Consider the following 22,608-nt stretch of genomic DNA (forward strand, 5'->3'; position numbering starts at 1 on the left):
TTTCCATGCCTTGAGCTGGGGGATGCTCCTGTGGAGGCAATGACACAGTTTTCATGTTTGCGAACCCTGTGAAAGACCAAAATGCTGTAACTGTCGGGCCAGTATAGTTAAATAAATTTTTCCTTGTACTAGTGCTCGAAAAATCTTCTTCAGAGCTAGGCGCCAGCTCTGAAAATCAGGTGCCAGGAAACCACCTACTGACAATTGTGCATACTATAAGAAGTTCGGCATCACCGTATTCAAAACATCGCTAAATCATGTGAGAATGCAGGAAATGGGGGGGGGGGGGGACGAAGAGTAAGTTACTGATACTATGAAATGTTCACAACGTTGACAAAAAAAAGCTAACTTATGCTGTACTGCAATTTGAACTTAGAATCTTCAAAATTTCGTACATGCAAACTTAGAAAAAAAATGGCAATATTACAGCAAAAGATCACAGTCGCCACGCTGAAAATTTTATTCATCATGGCGACCTGGCAACTGGGATTTTTCGAGCCCTGACTTATACTTTCTGATTCCAATATATCATTATCTGTTCAGCACTACAAGTAACACTTCACAAACTCCTTTTGCATGAACAGACCCAACACAGCTGGAAGGAAACAAACTATGTAATACACAAGACATAACGAGAGGTTTGTGACACATGTTTAATAAAAATCAGTGTGCTGTTAGCAAATTAGATTAATAGTGAATAATAATTGATAATTTTTATGTATGAATTAAAAGCCTAAAAACCTAATGAACAACTGGAATGCTATACCAGAGATTACAGACTCGAGAGATGTAGAAATTCGCAGAAAAAAATAATGAGGGAAAAAACTAACTACTCCTGAAATGAAATATTAAATATGCTAAAGCCTGCACGATAGTCAATGTTCCAATTCTGTGTGTATTTCTGGTGGCCTGACTGTAAATTACATTTTTTCTGTTGTTCTATGTCTTAACTGCTATCTACTTGTGCACATGATTGTACAGGAGACTTGCACTTTAAAAAACTTTAATTGTTTAGCTAGTTGTGCTTAAAGAGTTGTTTCTTTCTTCCGTAGATCACATCACCAAACAAAATTTCCAGGACATGGAAGGTTTCTAGGAGTTCTCAGAGTAGTCCTTCACATCCGCAGCAACAGAAACCAGCAGGGAAGGACGATACACCAAAGAAGTTACGTTTGAAAGGCTTTTCTCCAGGGAAGAAAATGGATGCTTCGGCTGTTTCCGATGCAGTGGCGAGCAAAGCAGGAGTGCCGCAGCTAGCAGTAACGAACATCAAAGCCAAGTTAAAGGAAAAATTAAACTCGGATCAGGAGGAACCCTCGAGGAGGACCAGGAAGTCTCTGAAAGGTGCCGCAGAAATCTCGGACTCGAGTGCGAACGAGGATGCAAAATCATTTGAAGCAATCGTTAAAGTTCCGTGCAAGAAGTTCCTCCGAGGTGGGAGAATGAAACTCATGAATCGGAGGAGTGGTTTTGCATGGGGTGTGGAAAAGCACGAAGCCAGTTTAGAGGATAATGCTGTCGATTTGGAAGATGAATTCTTACGGAAAAAGTTCAATCGGCTGGAGGATCATTTCATCTGCCAAGGTTGCGGTCTGGAATTCGAGAACGGTTCCGCGTTCGACAGGCACGGGAAAAAGTGCATTTACAAGAAGATGCTGGACGAGAAAAGTGCACAGAGTAAGGAACCGAATGCAGTAAAGGATTCATTGACATGCGAGTACTGCGATAAACAATTTGTTTATTCTTCCGCACTGGAGAAGCATGCTCGGAGCTGTGTGTCAAGTCCGGGCTTGAGCACGGTACCAAAAGATCAGCCTGCAAAGTCTGATATGGATATGCCAAAGTTGCAAAAAATGGAACCCATCCCTGAGAAAAGGGAAACACGATCGAACAAAGAAATTTCCGACATACCAATTTTATCGCCAGTTGGTGTGTCGGATGGGAATGGAAACAAAAAAAAATCAAAGAAAATGCAGAAGAAGAATGTTAAGAAGAAAGGAAAGACTTCAAAAAATTCAAAATTGAAATCGACTGAAGGAACAGCAGTGCATGCGGCAAATAATGCAACAAATGTTCCAGCAACAGGTAACAAAGAGGAAACTGCTAATATGGCAGCTGCAACAGTGATTGAGGATGAAACAGCACCTAAACAAAAAGTGCTAAGTTCAATTCCTGCTGCGATGTCCAAGAAACAGAAGTACCGAAAAGGGAAGCACAAAGTGGTACCGAAATCTATTCAGGGTAATACTTTTATCGTAACCGAGAAATATCCTGACAAATCTCAGGAAACCAAGGTACCGAAAATTGCTCCTATGCGAATAAACATTTCAAACATATCTACCTCTAAGAACAATACAAATCAATCTGTTAAAGCTGGTGCTACTAGTAAAGTGAAGAAATATCAGTTGAAGCCTGCAGTAACAGAAAACATGGTGCCGGAAGAAGAGCTAAACCTACGTAAAAAAATTGCCAAGAGCAAGAAAAAGAAGCGATCATTAAAGTCTCTGAAAGAGAAATGTAATGTTCATATTAAAGAAGAGCCGATAGAAATCTCTGAATATGATAATGGAGAAATGCCAAGTGATGGGCAGTTATTATCTAGCACAGATGTTAAGCAGGAAGTCAGTGTGCCTCCCACTATGAAGCAAGAACCAGAGGATGCCGATTTATTTCCAGACGATGCTCCACTGGCAATAATATTGCAAACGAAGCTGAAACAGACGAGAAGGGCAGGTAGAGATGTGACAAAAAGTGAAAATTTAGATTCTCCTGCGATCGTTAAAGGGCAGGCCAATGCTTTGAGTAATCTTGGTCCACGGGTACTCAACTCAGTTGAACATATCAATGCTGGTTCGTCAGATCCAAGTGGTCTGAAGGGAAAGAAAAGAACTGTTAAGAATGCTGGTGCCAAAGTCATGGGAGAAATTTCTGCATTAGAAAATCCACAAGAAGTCGCAGCTAATATCATACAGGGAAATAAGCCCAAAGGAAAGAAGAAAATTGGAAAGAAGATAGCTGCAAAACAATTTTCAGAGTTAGAGAGTAGTTACAATTCTTGTGCCTTAAATCCACCTGTTATTAAAGACGAGAAGGGATTGACAAATGCTGATGTTGAAGAGGCAGGAACACTGTTACAACAACAAGAGGTGGCTGCGTTACCTTCTGGGAAGTCCAAAAAGAAGAAAAAGATTAGCACTATACCTCTATGTACATCCGCAGCTGACAGCTTAAATTCATTTACCACCAGTGTCAAAAGCACATCAGCATTGAAAAATATTCCAAAAAAGAAGAAACAGGCCACTAAGAAAGGTGTCATCAAAATTCCTGCTTTTCAAACTTTCGAGCAAATTCCAAATGTCCTGGATGTTGACATCACAAATTCACCTTTACGTAACATTGAGCAGTGTGTGAAAAAATTAGCCACAGCTGCTGAAGAACAACAAGAAATAAATAAGCAAATATTGCCACAGGACCAACAGCCTGTAGTTGTGCCACTACCTACAAATAAGTTGAAAAAGTCTAAAAAGTGTGTGAAGAAACCTATCATTAACAAAACTGATGATGCTATTATAAATGACGAAGTCGCCATCATTAAGACTCCTAATGTGAAAGATGAAAATGCCGAATCTAGGACTGAACCGCTGATTAACTTATCTAGCGTTTCTATGGAACCTTACAAGCACACGAAGAAGAATAAGAAGTTAAGTCATAAGAAGATCAAACTGAAGTCTATGTTCAGAAAACAGCCGAGAGTAGCATTTCTACCCAGCAAACTAGTTGATGAATGCTCGTCGGCCATTAGCTCGTTAAGTATAATAAGCGATGGGCAGGAACCTGCATTAATAAGCACTCAACCAGGTAACAAAACGAACAGTATAATAAATTGTCATGTTTTGAATGAAGGACAGTTAGTTATTAGGCAGCCACTTTCTAGTAAGAAGGCAAAGAAATCGACGAAAGTATCGCAAATTGGTAAAGCTCTGGGTGGTAAGGGTTTAACAACAGAGGCTTCATTGTTAGTTTTGGCTGCAGGTGAAAATGCATCCTCTTCCACTGTATCCATCCAGACCAACAATACAGCTGATCTTTCTGGCCAGAAGGTTGATGTAGGAATACAATTTGACGGACCTTCGATTGTAGAAAACATAAACACAGAAGGTGGAGTTCCGAAATCACCGTCCCCTCAAAAGAAATCCAAGTCTAGGGATGTTTCTCCATCGAAGATGAAGAGCAGTAATGTATTTACTTCTCCAATGAAGTGGGAAACCGTGGCACAAGTGAAAGAATCAGTTGTTTCGGACACGTTCGAAGGCAAGGAGAAAGTGTTTATTCACAATAAAATACTTGCTGTTGGGAGATGTATCTACCAAGGGCCTCCGGTTGCAGGAACTAGTGATTCTGTGCTAATTCCTGGAGAAGGTCATAAGAAAAATGAGGTTGTGAATAAATCTGAATTGTTGAGCGACACTATGCCTTCATCGAATGATCAGCCCATGATACTCAATAAAGTGTTCAACTACCAAGAAATGGTAAGTTTATTTGGGAGTAAAAAGGAAACTGCAGATGATATTAACGAGTCATTTGCTGACAAGCCTTCTGAGGTTGTGCCTGATGAAATAGTAAATCACGTATTGAACAAGAGTCTCAAAGACCGGAATGGAAGAAAACCCAGTATTGCAGTACAGTATGAAGAATTCAAGAAACTAAGAGGCGAGGAAATAACGGAGCACGAAAAGAAGTTTGTTGAACAGAATAAATGCCCATTCTGTACTCGCGAATTCACTTACTTTGGTTACTTCAAGAAGCATGTTGTTCACTGTCACGAAAGGTATTTGCACACACAGAAGATACGAGCATCATCATCACCAAACAAGTACATGAATAAAGACAGCATGGCTGCAAATGAAGAGAACAACTCGGTTAGCGAAATAAGTTACAGTGAAATAAACAAGGAAAATAAAAACGTGACACCACGACGTACCTCGGACGATGAAGGACGCGAGACTGTTCTCACGCCGAAGAAAATCACCCAAGATCAGAAATCAAGTCCAGCAAATGATGTATTTTGGTGCGAGATATGTTCGAAAAGTTACTCGTCAGCTTTTAACCTGAGCAAACATAAAAACTCGCAGAAACACAAACACAACGAGCGTCAGTTTTCTCGTAATGACGCATCATTTGATTCACCGAAATTAAGTTATCTCAGTGACGAGGGAGGGAACGTTTCATTTATGTCGGATTCTGAAGTGTGTCCAGATGCTTCGGTAGGTCTTGCGAAAACAGTAGCCAATGACAGAGGGGACAATGAGAAGGCCAGTTTACTGAACAGTGAAGCTAGAATACAAGAAGAAAATCCTCTTGTCAAAATGCCAGTCAGTCAAGAGAAGGAAGAAATTGTCAACACAAAGAAGTTGGACCAACTGACTGAGAATTTTAGTATGTATGAAAATAAAATAGTGAATACATTGCAGGAAAAGAAACTCAACAAGGAAGCCACAAGGTCACCTACAAAAGTATTTTTTGAGAAAATGGAATCTGGTGATACAACAGATGCCATCGTAGAAACAAAGACATTATCCGAGTTAACCAGCCCAGAGAAAAGAAGGAATGATGCAATATTAGATGTCTTCAAGAAGAAAGATGCTTCAAAGGCAAAGAAGAGTGGAAAACCAAAAAAGAATATCGTCAAAAAATCTGACATAAAGAAACATAGCAAATTAACTAAGAATGTAGACCGTAAGGAGAGTTCCATGCAAGAAGAACCAAAACCGAAAGATAACAAAGTTGAGGAAGTAAACCTTGATGAAATATTGAAGACCACATGTGTAGAGGAGAACAACATTGAAGTCTTTTTAGGAACAACAGAGCTTGGTAAAATATCTGAGGGGAAAATGAATGTGTTAGAAAACAAAGGGTTGTCTGAACTGCCCACTGATGATATTTTGGAAGATGTTTCAGAGGATGATGAGAAAATTTTCATAAATAAAGTTTCAAAGACAAAGAAGGCAAGAAAAGAATCTGTGAAAGGCTTTTTGGAGAAAGACGAACCCAGCAAGGTAGTCATGGAAACTTGTGTCAAGGAGGACGAACAAGAGAAACTGCTAAACAATGCTATAGAAACTAATGAACACAATGAAACAAGTGTGCTCGCTGATGACATAAGCACCTTTGAAATTCGTGTGAAATCACAAGATGAACTTCTGGAACCTTCCAAAGAAGGTGTTAGTTCTGAGAAAGATAATTTGAAGCAAGCAGAAAACAATTTCAATATTGCTAATGCTAGACCACCCCCAGACGGCGACAATGTAAATTGTAAAGATGTGAATGAGGTAAACGTGACACCAGGGTTCAGTGGAAATTATGCACCAAGTCAAAATAAGAGGCTCAAAATAAGTAGTGAGGCAGATAGTGCCTGTGAGAACCAGTCTGAACCTGGTGTGTGTGGTGCAGAGGTTTCGGAATCGAACCATGGACAGTTTGCCAGCAATCCAGATGCAACCCCCTACAATATCACTCCACTCACATCGTCCAGCAGTAACTATTTAGAAGCAAACATAGTGGATTCCAGCAAACCAAGTGATTCATCATACGTTCAAAATTCAGAGGGTAACGCTTATTCCAGTTCTTTCACAGAGTTGACGCCTTTAGAAACACCAGGCATTCAGGCATACAGTGGTGTTCCTCCTCAGAGCACAGACACACTGCCCGATTCCCAAAAGGATATGAGTTACAGTATGTACATGCAAGATAATGGTGGTACCCCGATGCCTTGCGACTGGCAGCAAATGGGAAGTGGATGGGAGAATAGTGATAATTCGTGGCAGTTGCAGCAGAATCCTATGCCACAAGAACCTGCCATGTGGAATAGCACAACATATCCAAATCCTGATACAGTAAACGTTGACAATCAATCGTGGGCGAAACCACAACAGCCTGAGTATTATGCCGACAACCTCATGCCGATGGACTCCAGCTTGGGATCAATCTTGGATTCTGTAAACCAGGTTCTGGACGACAGTGCCACAGCTTTGGAAACTCCTCCCGTATTTGACAATAGCGGCATGCAGCCATACATGGTAAATTGGTTCGACGGCCAGCAGAATTTGGAAGAACTGCAAGCCGCAATGGGAGCAACAGACGAAGAGATGGCGATGTTACAACAGTTAGGCGAGGGTTCTTTTACATCGCAGGATTTCGTGTACGACAACAACATGGATCCAGATGCGGATCCCACGAAACCTCTGGAAAATCCAGAAATTATGGATCTAGACAATCAAGTCAAGGAAGATGAAAAGATTGAACAGAAGAATGCAACAGTTCCAGAACAGGCAAGAGCATCAAAGCGGATTTTAGAAGTTCGAAGGCACAATTCAGAGTGCCCAAATGCTACTCTGGAAAAGTTTCTCTCTCAGTACGAAAAGAAGGAAATGGTTTGCCCCATATGCAATCGCCATTTCCTAGGTCTGCAGGCTCTAGAAACCCACATATCGTGGGTTCATAAGATGAAGGATCCAAAGCAGAAAATACTTGAGGGTACAGAAAGTAAGTATATGTACATTTTCTATTCAGCATTTTATTTTGGTCTTGTGTACTTATTAATTCAATCCACGGTATATACGAGGCTTGTCCGGAAAGTAAAGATACAAACCAAAAATAAGATATAAAATAAATGTATTGCTCGTAACTAAAGTTACATTTGATACACTGATACAAAGGCTATTTCTCCACATAAGTGCCACCATTGTCCAAACATTTGTTCAGACGCGGAACAAGTTTTTGTATGCCTGAATCGTAGAAATCCGCCGCCTGCATCTGGAACTAAGTTGTGACTTCTTGCCTGACTTCATCGTGGTTGGCAAAGTGTTTTCCATCAAGATTTTTCTTGAGGTACAGGAACAGGTGGTAGTCGCTGGGTGCAAGGTCGAGGCTGTATGGCAGATGGGGAAGAACCTCACATTGAAACTGTGCAAGCAGATCCTTGGTGACATTCGCTGCATGGGGGCGGGCGTTGTCATGAATCAAGCGGATTCCACTTGACAACATGCCTCTCTGTTTCGACGGCCACCCACTTCTGTATTCATCATGAACATCACTTCGACCTTCTGCGAAGGCACGGCACCATTTCGCCACATTTTGACGATTCATTACGTTCCCGTACACAGTCACAATTTCTCGGTGGATCTCCGATGGACGCTTTCCTTGCGCCTGCAAAAACCTGATCACGGCGCGCACTTCGCACTTGGCGGGATTCGGTATCACCGTTGCGATTTCCAACGCGTGTTCCTCGCACAAGACTCAACGCAGCACTGTCGTCTCACTCCCAATCCTCGTCGTATGGATCACAGTTACTGCCAGTGTTGCCAACTTTGGTACACATTTTTCCCCTAACGTGCAAATATGTTTGTATCTTTACTTTCCGGACAAGCCTCGTATTATGTGAGAGGAACTGAAAGAAATATTTGAATATTGAAATTGTGCAAAAACAATAGTCAGTGTGTTTACCAGTCTGGGAATCATGGGAAAAGTCAGGGAAATTTGTTTCTGGAAAAATAAACATTTTTGTAGTAGTGCACTAAAAGTAGATTTGTGAACAAGGAATTTTAAATTTGTTGTGGACCAAACTATACTTCAGTTTGATATGCTGAATATTACTAGTAGTTTCAGTAGAAATTGTATATTAGGTACTGCAGAAGGTGGCCATGTTTCAAGCTATTTTCCTGTAGAAATTACTACAGTAAGTGGCTATTGGCATTTATCACATTCTTGTTGCAATTTTTGGGTTGTGTGATATATATTAGAATTAATACAGATTTCATTACTATTTTTTTTCTATAATTATGTATTATTTATACTATAATTGTTATGATTTTCATAAAAAATCTTTGCTAACGAAAAGTCATTTCTGCCATCATCACTTTTACATGTGAAGTGAATATTATAATAAATTGGTTAAGTGGGATTGAAAGTACAGCATTGGCTCAAATATAGTGATCTTCTTACACACGTGTTTAAATATATGAATTGTCTTAATGGCTTTAGTCTGGAAAATTTTGGTTCTTGGTCTAGAAATGTGGAAAAGCTAGGAAATTTTATTTTTACGAAATAGTAGACACTTGAGAGTTGTTCAAAAGCTTGTTTTGAGTCCACTCATGCGCAGGTACGCTAATCAGGGCAGAGGTACAAACAATGTACCTCAAATAGAAATCGAACTTGATTATAAGGCAACAGCATTAGCCACTATGATATCATGAAGGCCCCATTATTATTTACAAATATGTTCATGTTCACAATTAAATTACAGATGTTTTATTATCACTTCAAAATTTTAATAGTACTTTTTTGCCAGCGGTCAGTTTGTAATATTAGAAAAGTAATTATAAATTCACTAGATTGAACATTAATCGGAAAGGAAGAACTTCTTGGAAAACTTCCGAAGTTTAATGTACGCAAATATTGGAACTTTGTTAATTAGTAAAATTAATAACAGGGTGGCAAAAAAAATTAACATGTGCACATGTCAACCTGGAGACACTCTCTCTAACAGGTGTGAATTTGTGCTTATAAAATTACTGAGGATTGAAAATAACTCCTATTAATCTATTTCTGTCAGCTGTAATTACATTTCCTACTGTAGGCAAAAAATATGCATTGTTTTTATTTATATTGTAACTATTTTACATCACTTAAGTACATGATTAGGTGAATGGGAAATTGATAATACATAGGGGTGGGTCGATATGAAATTTTGCCAGATACCGATAAAGCACCGATATAAAATTTACCGATAACAGATATTCTACCGATCTGATATAAAATTAGAAATGGTCCCTGAAGATCCTGAAAGGTTCATTGATCTCCTTAATAAATGTGTGTTTTAAGGTGACTTCAGTGCAAGAGAAATTGGCAATTGGCAATTTCAAATTGCATATTAGACATTTAGTTTTTTAGAAAGTAGGGCATAGAGATTATCCATAAAAGTTAAAACAAAATGGCAGAATTTTGCACTAACTATCAGATATTTATCGATATATCGGATCGGTAAAATAATCGGTAATTTTACCGATACACCGATATGCCTATATTGGCCAATACCGATAGAGTACGGATTAATTTGTCGCATCACCAAGGATTTGAATCTTGGAAACATGAATTTATCGTGCAGTATCTAAAACCACTTCACCACTGCACCTATTTTATGCTTTATTGAAGCAGCTGATGTTAAACATGTAGTTTTACTAGAAGGATCTGTAGTAAAGCATCTGAATTTTGGTACAATTAAAAATGTATTTGCGATGTAGAATTTAATTAATATAAGTTACCAGGGGACTGCAATGAATTTATTTTCTGTGAAAAAATAAATGCGTATTACGATATTTACATTAAAAAACAAGAGCATATGAACTGTATGTTTATAAACATAAAGAGTAGGGATGGACCGATATGAAATTTTGGCAGATTCCAGTAAGTACTGATACAAAATTTAGCAATACCAATAACCGATATTCTACTGATCATATATAAAGTTACAAATAGTTCATTGACGTCCTGAATAAATGTACGTTACCAGATGAACCAAGCTTTTGCAATGGAATAGAAGCTTCATATTTAGACATTTACTTTTAAAAAATTGAGATTATGTTTGTGTGTTTACAAATTGTAACAAAACTACCCAATATCGCATAAATTGTAAGATATTTATAGATATATCGAATCTGTAATTTCACAGATAAACTTATACGCTGATATGTGTATATCGGCCAATACTGATTAATCTGACCCACCCCTAATAAAGAGAATAACAAATCATGGAAGTTGCGCTAAATTGCATGTTTTTCAAATTTCAGAGCAAAATTGTCTTGTTTCTCGTGCCGCTGAAGGATTTGACTCGTCAAAGAGAAAGCTGGCCTGCTTTGTATGTAAGGAATTGTATTCCGATGTGATCGCCTTGAACCGCCACATTGCCCAGCTACATCTGAAGCGAAGAGAAGATGCGGAGAAGGACGGGGGACTGAAGAGCCAGATGTCAACTGCTCTAGGTGGTCTTCTTGACAGAGCCTTGACCAACATGTTGGGGAAAGCAGGATTGAACAAATCAGAAAGCTCTGATAAGGATAGAAGGTAAATATTTTTCGCGAGATTATTTCTAAATTATATCAGAGCCAACAGCTTGTTTCCCTTCTAAGTAGGGATGGCCACAAAATCTAGATAACGGATATCCAGATTTCAAATTACCCTATACAGTGTTGCCACATGAAGGGAAATTTCCCTTTATGAAGGGAAATTCGAACCAAATGGGATGAAAAATAAGAAAATTCCATGGAAATTTTAAGATGCCAAACTCAAAGATAGTACAGATTAGTATGCCCACCCAGCGTTGAATGACATGGGTACCTGGGGGAAACCCTGGGGGGTAACGGCAGTCAGGGGCATGATGCTGATCACATCACACCCCCACACCCCCTATATGCCTTTTTTGGCGTGGTGCTATGCACAGGGGAGCACTTTACTTTTTTTTAGTACAGATTATGTATTATTTGTCACTATTATTTTTAAAGGTTTTTAGTGAAGTGAAAATCTGAGTGCAAAAAGGAAAATTTTAGCCCCTTGGAAAGGGAAATTATGCTCTCAGATTGTGGCAACACTGATCCTATACCCATTTTGCGTGCAATGGATAATTGGATATCCGGATAGAACAGATTTGATGAAGGCTTTGTAGAAAATCCGTACAGTGAAATCCGAAAATGACAAATAAAAGAATATGTGGATAGCCCGTAAACCCGAAATATATTGTTGCCTTAAAGACACGCAAGTTATGGTGTATACAGGGTGTAACAAAAATATGCGGTAATACTTTAAGGAATGGATTCCTCCTGCAACATGGTCCGGAAATTCGTAATATCAACACCTGGTGGAAATTTGAACTAATTTTTATCAGCATTCGCTTCTCCTTGGTCTTTATAGCCTCTATGCCAAGTTTCACCCGAATCTGATTCTTCAAACAGTCTCCAGAGGACTCTGTAGGGGAACTTTATTGTAACCACCTGTTATTTGAAAGTCATATTACTGAGACATTATGCATTTTCGGACACACATTGATACGAACCTTTTTCTTCTCAACACATAAGGAATCCATTTTTGTTACACCCTGTGCATTATACCTTTATATTGATTAGTGTAATGACATTTATAGGTACAGTCATGGAAAAAAGTACTTCCCCCATAGACCCTTAATATCATTAGTTTATAGGGGAAGTATTTCTTTCCACGACTTCATCAAATTGACAAGGATAATTTTACTGATACACCAGTATGTCTGTGACAGCTGATACCATAGTACTGAATAATCTGTTCCTTCCTTAATGCATAATCGCATGGAAAAGTTACAAATTTTGTGACAATCTTGATCTGATATACTAGCCAACTACTTCTCCTTTAACTTGCAATTTTTTTTCTGACAAGTCTTCTGTGTTCTAGGTTTTGATTTGTTAAATTTTGCAAATTTATTTTTCATTCTTGTTCTCTGGTAACAATGAGTTTAATTTTTTAATGCAGGATATCATTTCCCAAGTTAAATCTTCTCGGGAAGTCCTTCCAAAACAACGAGAAGGATAATGGCGAAGGCAAGGACACAGCAGCGCAGGCAATTTCCATAAAAGACTTTCAGAATGTGGTTAAAAACAAATTTACACAAGATAACGAGAAGAGCTCTTCCGAAACTTCCAACCAGAAGTCTGCTATGGATAGGCAGGCTCAGTATGTTATGAACCGTCCCTACGTATGCCACATTTGCGGTGATAGGTAAGGAAATGTTTTCCACTTTTTACTGCTTGTACATTTCAACTTTCTTTTCATTATATCATTGTATTAATTGGTTTAGTTTTTTACTTGGCTCTCCTGCCACTTTAGGCTAATCGTGAGGATGAGCGATGATATGATGAAATTCATGAATGGACACTCACAAAGAACACACATGTCCAGGTCAGGATTCGAACCTGGGACCTCTAGCTTCATAGCATGCTGTGCTAACCACAGTAGTTTTAAATCAATTCAGTTTTAACCAGTGGTGCTCCCTTCAAGCAACAGGGAACAGGCTATTTTTTTTTGGGGGGGGGAGTCCACATGTAAAAACAATATTTTCAGGTCAGTCTGCTAAGTGTTATAGGGCATTCCACAAAAGTGGTAAATAACAAAGTGAATCAATCTGGAAACAATTCTTGATTTTAATTTCATTAAAGTTTAAATGTTTGTGAATGCATATAGTAATTTGCGTATTTCACCAACAAAAGTTATTAGCATCTTTAGCCTATATTCTTCACAGTTAAATGAAGTGAAAATTTACTACACTTTTAAATCATCACGCACGTTAACACATTTTCATTAATACTTTCCATGCATTCAGGCTACGTCATAATACTAGGATTTTTCATTTGCTATCAGACACCACAAAGTACTTCACAATTCTGTGAAATCGGTTCATATGAATGTTTTAATCCAATCGCATGTCTAAAACCTTTTTTTTTTGTGTGTGTGAAATCACACACGTAACACTAGGATGCAGTGGTTGTCAACTTTTTTCAGTCTGGGACCCACCTTCATGGGACCCATGAGCATGGGTGCCGGCAGAATTACTTGTAGCGGTGTGCACCCTGTTTATAATAATATTTTTAGGGCCTCCCGATGGCGCAGTGGATTGCGTCGTTGCCTTGTAATCAAGGGGTCCCGGGTTTGATACCTGGTGGAGGCACAGGTGGTTCGGATCCCACTTTAAACTGTAGGCCCAGACCCGATTAGCCTTACTGTGCATAAAGTGAACTTAAAACATCAAATCAATCAATAATCATATATTTGCTAACGTTGAGTACTTTAAGAAGCTCTTTTATGCTTGCTTAAACAAATTACACATACTTTATTCTAGAAAAGTAAATATGTAATTTAGAAGACTAATTTACTCTAGTCTAACATCTAACTAAACACACATGCTGATTTTTTCCCCCCTCACCGAAGTAATGTGACGGTTGGGGCTGTTTTTTCTGCATAAGTTGGGGGTATGTTGGGTTCAATGGTGGTTAACATATGACTTAAATCTGCGTGTCTTCCAAGTCTATTTCTGTACTTGCTTTTCACTTGAATCAGAGATGAAAATCCCTTTTCACATAAATATGGGATGGAGAACTGTATGAGCAACTTTAATGGCTCATCTGAAAGTTCAGGATACTCGCCTTTTAAGAACTCATTGCTGAAACTGAAACTAAAACGATTTAAGCCCGACTTCATAACTCACCAAATATCCCCTTTGGAACCTAGCAGTGGGTCATGCCCCATAGGTTGAGAGACAATGCTCTAATAGAAACAGTGGCAACACTGCTTGTGTGCTATGTACAATATATATGAATTATTCTTTTCTTGTAGGTTCCAGGCAGCAGGAAGCAGAAACAGACACATTTCTCTAGCTCATAAGAACAAACCTGACGCACCACGAACTTCTCATTCAGTAGAGATGAAGCGGCCGTGTGGAATTCTTCTAGCGGACAGTGATGAAAGCAGCAACGTCAGTACGGATGATGTGAGGAGGGAGTCTTCATCCGACACAGAAAGCCAGAAGGGAGTTTTACCAAAGTGTCCTTTTTGCCCAGCTACATGTGTTTCGTCATCTAGTCTTGCTAGTCACATAGAGACTATGCATAAAGTATTGTTGGCTAAAACATGGAAAGGTAGTGTATGTCATATGTACGTATGCCTATCTATACTTGTAATGAATTTCACAATTTGTTGTGGTGTAGTAACAGCTACACCCATTCTTAGTGTCAGGGTGTCTACCAGTTTGGGAAATGTGGAAATTTCAGGGAATTTACTTTTTTCGGGAAATATCAGGGAATTATTTTTTCTGGAAAAGTCTGAGAATAATATTTTCTGGAAAAGTCAGGGAATTTACTTTATTCTGGAAAAGTCAGGGAATTTACTTTTTCTGGAATAGTCAGGGAATTTACTTTTTCTGGAATACTCAGGGAATTTACTTTTTCTGGAATACTCAGGGAATTTACTTTTTCTGGAATAGTCAGGGAATTTACTTTTTCTGGAATAGTCAGGGAATTTACTTTTTCTGGAATAGTCAGGGAATTTACCTTTTCTGGAATAGTCAGGGAATTTACCTTTTCTGGAAAAGTCAGGGAATTTACCTTTTTCTGGAAAAGTCAGGGAATTTACCTTTTTCTGGAAAAGTCAGGGAATTTACTTTTTATCTGGAAAAGTCAGGGGATTTACTTTTTATCTGGAAAAGTCAGGGAATTTACTTTTTATCTGGAAAAGTCAGGGAATTTACTTTTTTTCTGGAAAAGTCAGGGAATTTACTTTTTTCTGGTAAAGTCAGGGAATTTACTTTTTTCTGGAAAAGTCAGGGAATTTACCTTTTTCTGGAAAGTCAGGGAATTTACTTTTTCTGGAATAGTCAGGGAAATTTACTATGATTCTGGAATAATCAACGTTCTGGTGTTAGTGCACTAATAGCAGGTTTTTTGAACAAAGAGAAAAGGGACAAGCAAGAAATTTAAAATTTGTTCTAACACACTAATACTTCAATTTGATGTATTACCAGTAGTTGCAGAAGAAATTTTATAACAAATATTCTAGGAAAAGGTCATGTTTCCAACTATTTTCACGTAGACATCTAGGCTACTACAATAAGTGGCTGTTGAAATTTTGTTTTGCAGTTTTTGGGTTGTGCTTGGAAGATATTAGGATTAATACAGATACTATTACTAAATTTTGCTACAATTATGCATTTTTTTATGCTAGAATTATATTTTTTTTTATGAGAAGTCAGTATGTGCCAAGAATTACATAAACGCTCATTCCCCGATACAAGTCAGATTCCATTGATTTTCTCTTCTTGTTAGGCACATAGTGGTTTGGGTTCCACTTTAAACTGAAGCCTATCTTTGCATAAAGTGGACTTACAACGAAAACTTTAAAAAAATCCTTGTTATCACTTTTAAATGTAAAGTGAATATTCTAAAAACTTCCACGATTCTAAGTGCGGTGTTAGCTAAAATATAGTGCCCTTCTAAATACATGGTTTGCCCTAATGTTCTTAGTCTGGAAAGCCTGGAAAAGTCGTGAAATTTTGTAGACACCCTGAGTGTATGAATCTTAAAATTCCCCATCAATTTCCTTATTGAAGCAGAGAAATATTCCTACAATATTTTAGAGGGTGGTTTAGGGAGAGGGGAGCATTCTTTGTGAACATTGTGCTAGCTAGGGGATGCCACTCCCCCTCACTTTGAGCACTGGTCAAGAGGTTTCAAATTAGTTTTCAATTTAAACTGAATATCTAATCAATTCTATTTCGGATTACACTGAATACAAATGAACTTCACGGTCTAGAAAATCCAGGTGAAGGTAGTGTTAACAGTCCGCAAGAGCCAGTGCTTACCTACCGGGCCTCACTTCAACCAGAGGTGGGAGATTATCCTACCAGTTACGGAGTGACGTGTATTAAGCATGACGAATCCCAGTCGCTGTAGGTTGTCTATGACTGGGTTACGCTACTCACGATGGTGGGTGGCCCCGGGTCCCATACACAGGCCGAAATCTCAAGAGAAAAGTTCTTGCACCTTAGACCGCATGGCCACGATACAGGACTAAGGTAGTGTCACAATCACCTAATGAAAGACTTCCTTTCCCTCTTAAATGATTGTCAGAATATAGGGTGGCTCATATGCCACATCACACCATTTTATTTTTTCATTTGCAATATATTTTATGCAGAGTAGAGCTGAGCATACTTTATATAAAATACAGGGTGTATCAAAAAGAATCATCCAATTTCAAAAGGCTATATTTAGGAAACCAATGAACATAGAACCTTGCTGTAAATTGTAAAATACATGTTGGAATATAAAGTTTTATTTACATAATGTTTACAATTGCTCTATATGTCTACCTCTGGATGCACAGCATACAACTACACAATAGTGAAATTCATCCCATACTTGAGGGGGCATGTCTGGTGTTATTGCAGTCACTGCTGTTGTTATGTGGTTACACAGCTCATCCACAGTTCTTAAAGGGAGGGGGGAGACAAAACTTTCCTTCCTGTTGGAATATGAAAGGCATCAGAGTCTGCTTGTAATTGCGGGAGAAGCCAGTTCTGCATTTCCAGATATGACTGGATAAAGGTGGAAAAGACATTCAGTCTGTCGCCATTTCCCGAAAAAAGGTTTACGATCTGTACTTTGTATTGTAAGTAAAACTTTATATTCCAACATGTATTTTACAACTTAATGCAAAGTTCTATGTTCATTGGTTTCCTAAATATAGCCTTTTGAAATCGGATGATTCTTTTTGATACACCCTGTATATTGCAAATGAAAAAATTACTACTAAATATCTTTTGTTGCATTGTGTAATAAATGAAGGGCTCTGGTGTAAAACATGGTGACATTTTAGTAATTTTTGAGTTACTAAGTAAAATGTGCCATTCTTCAATTTTTAAGTGAAATTGCCATGTCATACAATTTGCATTGGACTCGGTGAAGCCTTTTGAAATTGGTAAACACAACACGAAAACAACTTATCTACAGTATAGCTTCCAATAACCTTTTTTTTTTTTTTAATGAACTCTGAAATGACCAATATGTCACTTACCATGTTTTACACCTGAGCCCTGCAAATGTAATGTTATGGTGAATATGAGAATTTTATTTGTAAAAATCCTGATGTTATGGGGAAAAAAATGGAAGTCATTTCCATGATCAGCATTCAAAATACTTCCAGAATTGTCTATTAGTTTGAACACATCCGAATTTTTTTTTCAAAATGTTGACGAGTGTAATTAATGGCAAGGATGATGCAGCTTTAGTTCGTGTTTGTGTTGAAAGCTATTAATTCATTTCTGTCAAGATACATATATCAGTGGACATTCATTTAAGAGAAGTTTTCCACTAACATTCCCATGGAGGAGAAACATCCTAACATATTTGGGGAATTTTATTGTGTTACATGGGTAAACCTTAAATCAAAGTACCACTGTATATTTTTTTCGGTCCAAATTTTGATATTCTTAATGATTCTTACCAGTACTGATGCATATCAAACACATTTCAATATTTCAAAAAAGAAAACAAGAACGATAAAGTATTGATATAAAATTCCACCAATCCAATGTAAAATTGCATATGACCCTTGGAACATTGGATTGATTTGGTGTTTTAAGTCCACTTTATGCACAGTAAGGATAATCGGGACTGAACGTACAGTTTAGAGTGGGATCCGAACTACTATGTGCCTCCACCGGGTATCGAACCCGGGACTCCTTGATTACAAGGCGAGGACACTACCACTGCGCCATCGGGGAAGCCCTCCCTTTGAAGAACATGAATGTTTAATGCATGTAATCAGCTGAATGCAATGTTATTTGTCATTAAGAAATAAATGGCATATTTAGAAATGTGCGTTACAAAATCGGGTATGTGAATTATATGCATATAAATTCATTGAAATAGTGAGGAACCTGAATTATATATTTTCCCCATATTAATTTAGTTCTTGTGGTTCCAGCAAGGCATAATATTACAACGTTTTCCTCTATTTTATAATTTCCTATATTTTAAATTATTTCACCCTGTTCCCCTGAAGAACATAAAGCTGAGGTTCCACTGTTAAACAAAATGATAGAATTTGACCTAAATTGCAGGGTATATAGAGATATATCAGTACTGAGGAATCAGTTTTCCCCACCAATAATTCCTGAAATCAGTGTCTAGCCTTCTCATATAGCATCTTAATTAAGGATATGTAAAAGGTAAAGGTAAAGTGTTCCCCTGTGCATAGCACCACGCCATGAAGGCGTATAGGGGGTGTGGGGGTATGTATGAAACAAATACATTTGTATGCTCATAATTATAATGTAATTAATTGGTTTGCAACTTTCTTTTTCCAGAACCTCAGCCGGAAGTTCTGCTAAAGTGTCCTGTTTGTGCGGAGTATTTTAAGCAGTTCCACCTGCTCTGCAACCATATTTCTATATTACACAGGTATGGATTTCTTACGGTTTTATGTTCATTGTTTAGAACGTAAATAATGTCAGAAAAGTGCATAATAGTAATCAGATGTAAATGGGACCAACTAACTAATTTTCTTCAGGCAAATACAATACAAATATTTTCTGATCCTGTAACGTCCTGTAAGTGTATACATGAATACATTATTAAATAAGAGCGATTTATATATATATTTTTGGTTTTCCATATCTAAGTTTGACATGGAAATATTAATTGCATTTGGTCAAAAATGTGTCATTTTATTTAAAGGATGTGTTCAATAAATTTTGAAAGAAATTTACACAAGCTTTAATTTAAGGTATAAAATATAACATTTGGTGCTAATTGATGATATGTGTAGTAAACATTGTATACCTTATGAACAGCTTATCAGTGAAACACCCAATTTGAAGCCTGGTGATTTTTGTGCATTGTCTTTGAAGTCATTAAGGGGTGTAAGTGGTGACCCTTCCACGTGATATACCCAAATGTCAACTTCACTTCCACGTAGTGCATGCTGGACTGCATTGTGCAGACTAACGAGGCTTTGGCGTCTGGACCCATGTTCAGATGGGCCTCTGTGGAGCTTGTGTTGTCTGCCTTTCATGTATGTTTGTGAGTGTTTCTTCATCTCATTGTGGTCCTTCCTGATAGCGCAGTGGTAGCGTTGTTGCCTTGTAATCAAGGGGTTCGATACCCGGTGGAGGCACATAGTGTTTCGGATCCCACTTTAAACTGTAGGTCCAGTCCCGATTAGCCTTACTGTGCATAAAGTGGACTTAAAACACCAAATCAATCAATCTTCATCTCATTGTATCATCTTTCATCCTCATCTTCGCAAGCCAAAAGTGGCTGAAACGCGAAGTAAAATAAATCAATTCAATCAATCTTTGAAGTCTTTAAGAATGGATATTTAAGTGTGAAATTTTTATTATGGTCGAGCTTATGCTGCCAGGGGACTGCTCCGACTGTCATTCCAAAGCACAAATTCGGTGGTGGGAGGCAAAGAAAAACAACAAAATCTACAGACGCTCTCCTAATGAGAGAGATAAAGAAAAACCCTCAACTGACAGCATCAGAACTTAAAGAAATGCACCCGAGTCTGCTGGAAAACGTTAGTGAGGTCCGAAGTCATTTTGCGGTGGGTGTATATGGGATATTTTGCTGGTACTAGAACAAAAGGCTTGCATAAACAAATAATTCATTGGAAACTAACTGTATTTGGTCTCCAAAAAAATATTAGCTAGTACAGTGGAACCTCGATTTTATGTTTTTCAGGAGACCAAGGTGGATCGAGGAAAAGTTTACAACATTTTGCTATGTTGGGAAGGTTGAAAGTACGAGGGTGAATCGAATATAAACTGGAATTTCTTTCGCATGGCCAGGGAAGGTGTGGTACAGTCCTGTGGCCTTGTGGTGGTGATGGGGGTGTGTAGAGTCTGTTCCCTCCCTGGAGTCCTTACCAATTCTCCACATCAATCAGTAGCACGATGAGTAAGGAAGAGACACACCTGTCCATTTCGTAACGCCTCATTATCAAATTTCTTACAAAAGAAGGGGTAAAACCAGCTGAAATTTTGACGTGACTACAAGCTCGGTTTGGGGAGTCTACCCCTTTCAAAGACCCGTCTTTATGAATGGCACAATTTGGGGGGGGGGAGGAACTGTGGAAAATGAAAGACCAAGGGCAAGCATCACCCAGGAAAACATTCAGGCTGTTCAGGACCTTATTGAAGGTGACCGTCGCTTGACTGTGAGTGAAATTTCTTCAGCAGTGGGCATAAGCTATGGTAGTGCTCATGCGATCATTCATCACAACTTACAACTTGGGCTGAAAAATTGACTCCTGGAAAGTGCTAAGGCTGCTTATCGGACCAAACGATTTGACACACCCATCAGAAATATTCTGCTGCTTCATGATAATGCCAGACCATGCACAGTGCTGTAACACGTGACAAACTGTAGGAAATTCATTGGACACCACTTGAACATCCTCCATACTGTCCCTGTGACTACCATTTGTTTGGGCCATTGAAAGAAGCACTGGGAGGTGTGTTTTGAGGATGATGCAGGAGTGGAGTAGTTCATATGCAACTGGCTGCGCACACGTCCATCGACTTTCTGCGAAAATGGGATTGCCAAACTCCCTACCCGCTGGCAAAAGTGCATTTCAGTTGCAGAGAGCTATGTACAAAAGTAATGCATTTGTTTCCTATTTGTATTTTGTTTCAATAAATTATGAAAAATAAATTCCCATTTATATTTGATTCACCCTCGTATAATGGGGGAAAATGTAAAATCCAGGAACGTAAAATTGAGGTTCCGTTGCATTAGTAACTAAATTTGAACTGCTAACTTTCTCATACTGATACCATTTACAATCTGTTGATGCAGACACATTGATATCAGTATTTTCTTGGTTCTAATTTCACGAGTACTGCTAATATCATGACCTGATAATTATTTGTTTTGTATCACAGTGATTGGAACATGTTCAACTTCACCAGTTCATCCTTCCATCGGCTGGTCTTGAAAAAGGAGAGTCCTGAAGAATCTGTTGTTATTCAGAAGAAGTATCCTGTTATTTTACAGCAGCCAGGTGAGCTGGAATGTTATCATTATAGATATTGTAAGTAGGAATTGTAGCTTTCCTGGTGATGTGATTCCAACAAGTGTTGATACTGATATATAAGGCTAAGCTCCAACTGCTCATCCACACATGTTTGCGCCTCCCCGATGGCGCAGTGGTAGCGTTGTCTGGTAATCAAGGGGTCCCAGGTTCGATACCTGGTGGAGGCACATAGTGGTTTGGATCCGACTTTAAACTGTAGGTCCACAGGGTAGCTACTCACAGGAATTCCATGAATTATGCCTGAATTATTAGCTCCAGAAATTATACGTGAATTCTGCATGAATTTTTCTCCGTAGACGTGAAAAATTGCAGGTTTTATTATTCCAACCCCCCATTGAATACGTACGTATTTATAAATATCCTGTGGCATGTTTTTACAGTTAGCTTTTATTTTTGTCAAGGAAGGAAAATAAAGCTGCACTGAAAAACAAAAGAGAGATCTCTCAATCCCTATACTTTATTAATGTTCTTTGCAGAATAATCTATCTGGCAGACATAGCAAGTCATGGGAAGGTGCCAAACCTAATATTTTTGGAGCTTGTAAGCTAAGAGTTCCTTTATGGCCGAAATTCGACTGCGTTAGCGTAGATTCATTATTAGAGGCACATATATTTGGTAAATAAAAAACCAAAATTTCGGTACAAAAACAGAGTCGATTTCGGGTTCAAAAGCGGTAAATAAAATAAAATTTCGGTGTTATAGCGGTGAATAGTCACATCAAAAGTGCTATATAAAGTGACAATTTGGTTTTAAAAGTGTGAATATAATCCTAAATTTGATTAAAAAACTGCACTTATTACACAAAATAAACTTATCCGTTCTAATAGCACATTTATGTAGTTACCAGAGTATTAAGTTTATTCCTGTGTAAAGAGGTCCATTTTTGCTTCTCAATCTTTACAGCAGAATTAGTAAATTTTCCGTGAATTGCATAACTCA

The 22,608-nt window shown here is 38.3% G+C and overlaps 1 protein-coding gene across 1 annotated transcript in view; it reads left to right on the plus strand.

Moving 5' to 3' along the window:
* The window catches only part of LOC145996358 (uncharacterized), a 188,661-nt gene that overhangs the window by 143,470 nt on the left and 22,583 nt on the right, over nucleotides 1-22,608 (plus strand). The window contains exons 9-14 of the mRNA XM_083132789.1: nucleotides 1,053-7,542; nucleotides 10,845-11,118; nucleotides 12,553-12,798; nucleotides 14,410-14,711; nucleotides 18,938-19,031; nucleotides 21,518-21,636. Coding sequence (XP_082988915.1) covers nucleotides 1,053-7,542; nucleotides 10,845-11,118; nucleotides 12,553-12,798; nucleotides 14,410-14,711; nucleotides 18,938-19,031; nucleotides 21,518-21,636 — 7,525 coding nt within the window. The remainder of the gene's footprint in view (nucleotides 1-1,052; nucleotides 7,543-10,844; nucleotides 11,119-12,552; nucleotides 12,799-14,409; nucleotides 14,712-18,937; nucleotides 19,032-21,517; nucleotides 21,637-22,608) is intronic.

The sequence above is a fragment of the Lepisma saccharinum genome, chromosome 12 (assembly GCF_977018435.1).
Source record: "Lepisma saccharinum chromosome 12, izLepSacc3.1, whole genome shotgun sequence".
NCBI classification, from domain to species: Eukaryota; Metazoa; Arthropoda; class Insecta; order Zygentoma; family Lepismatidae; genus Lepisma; species Lepisma saccharinum.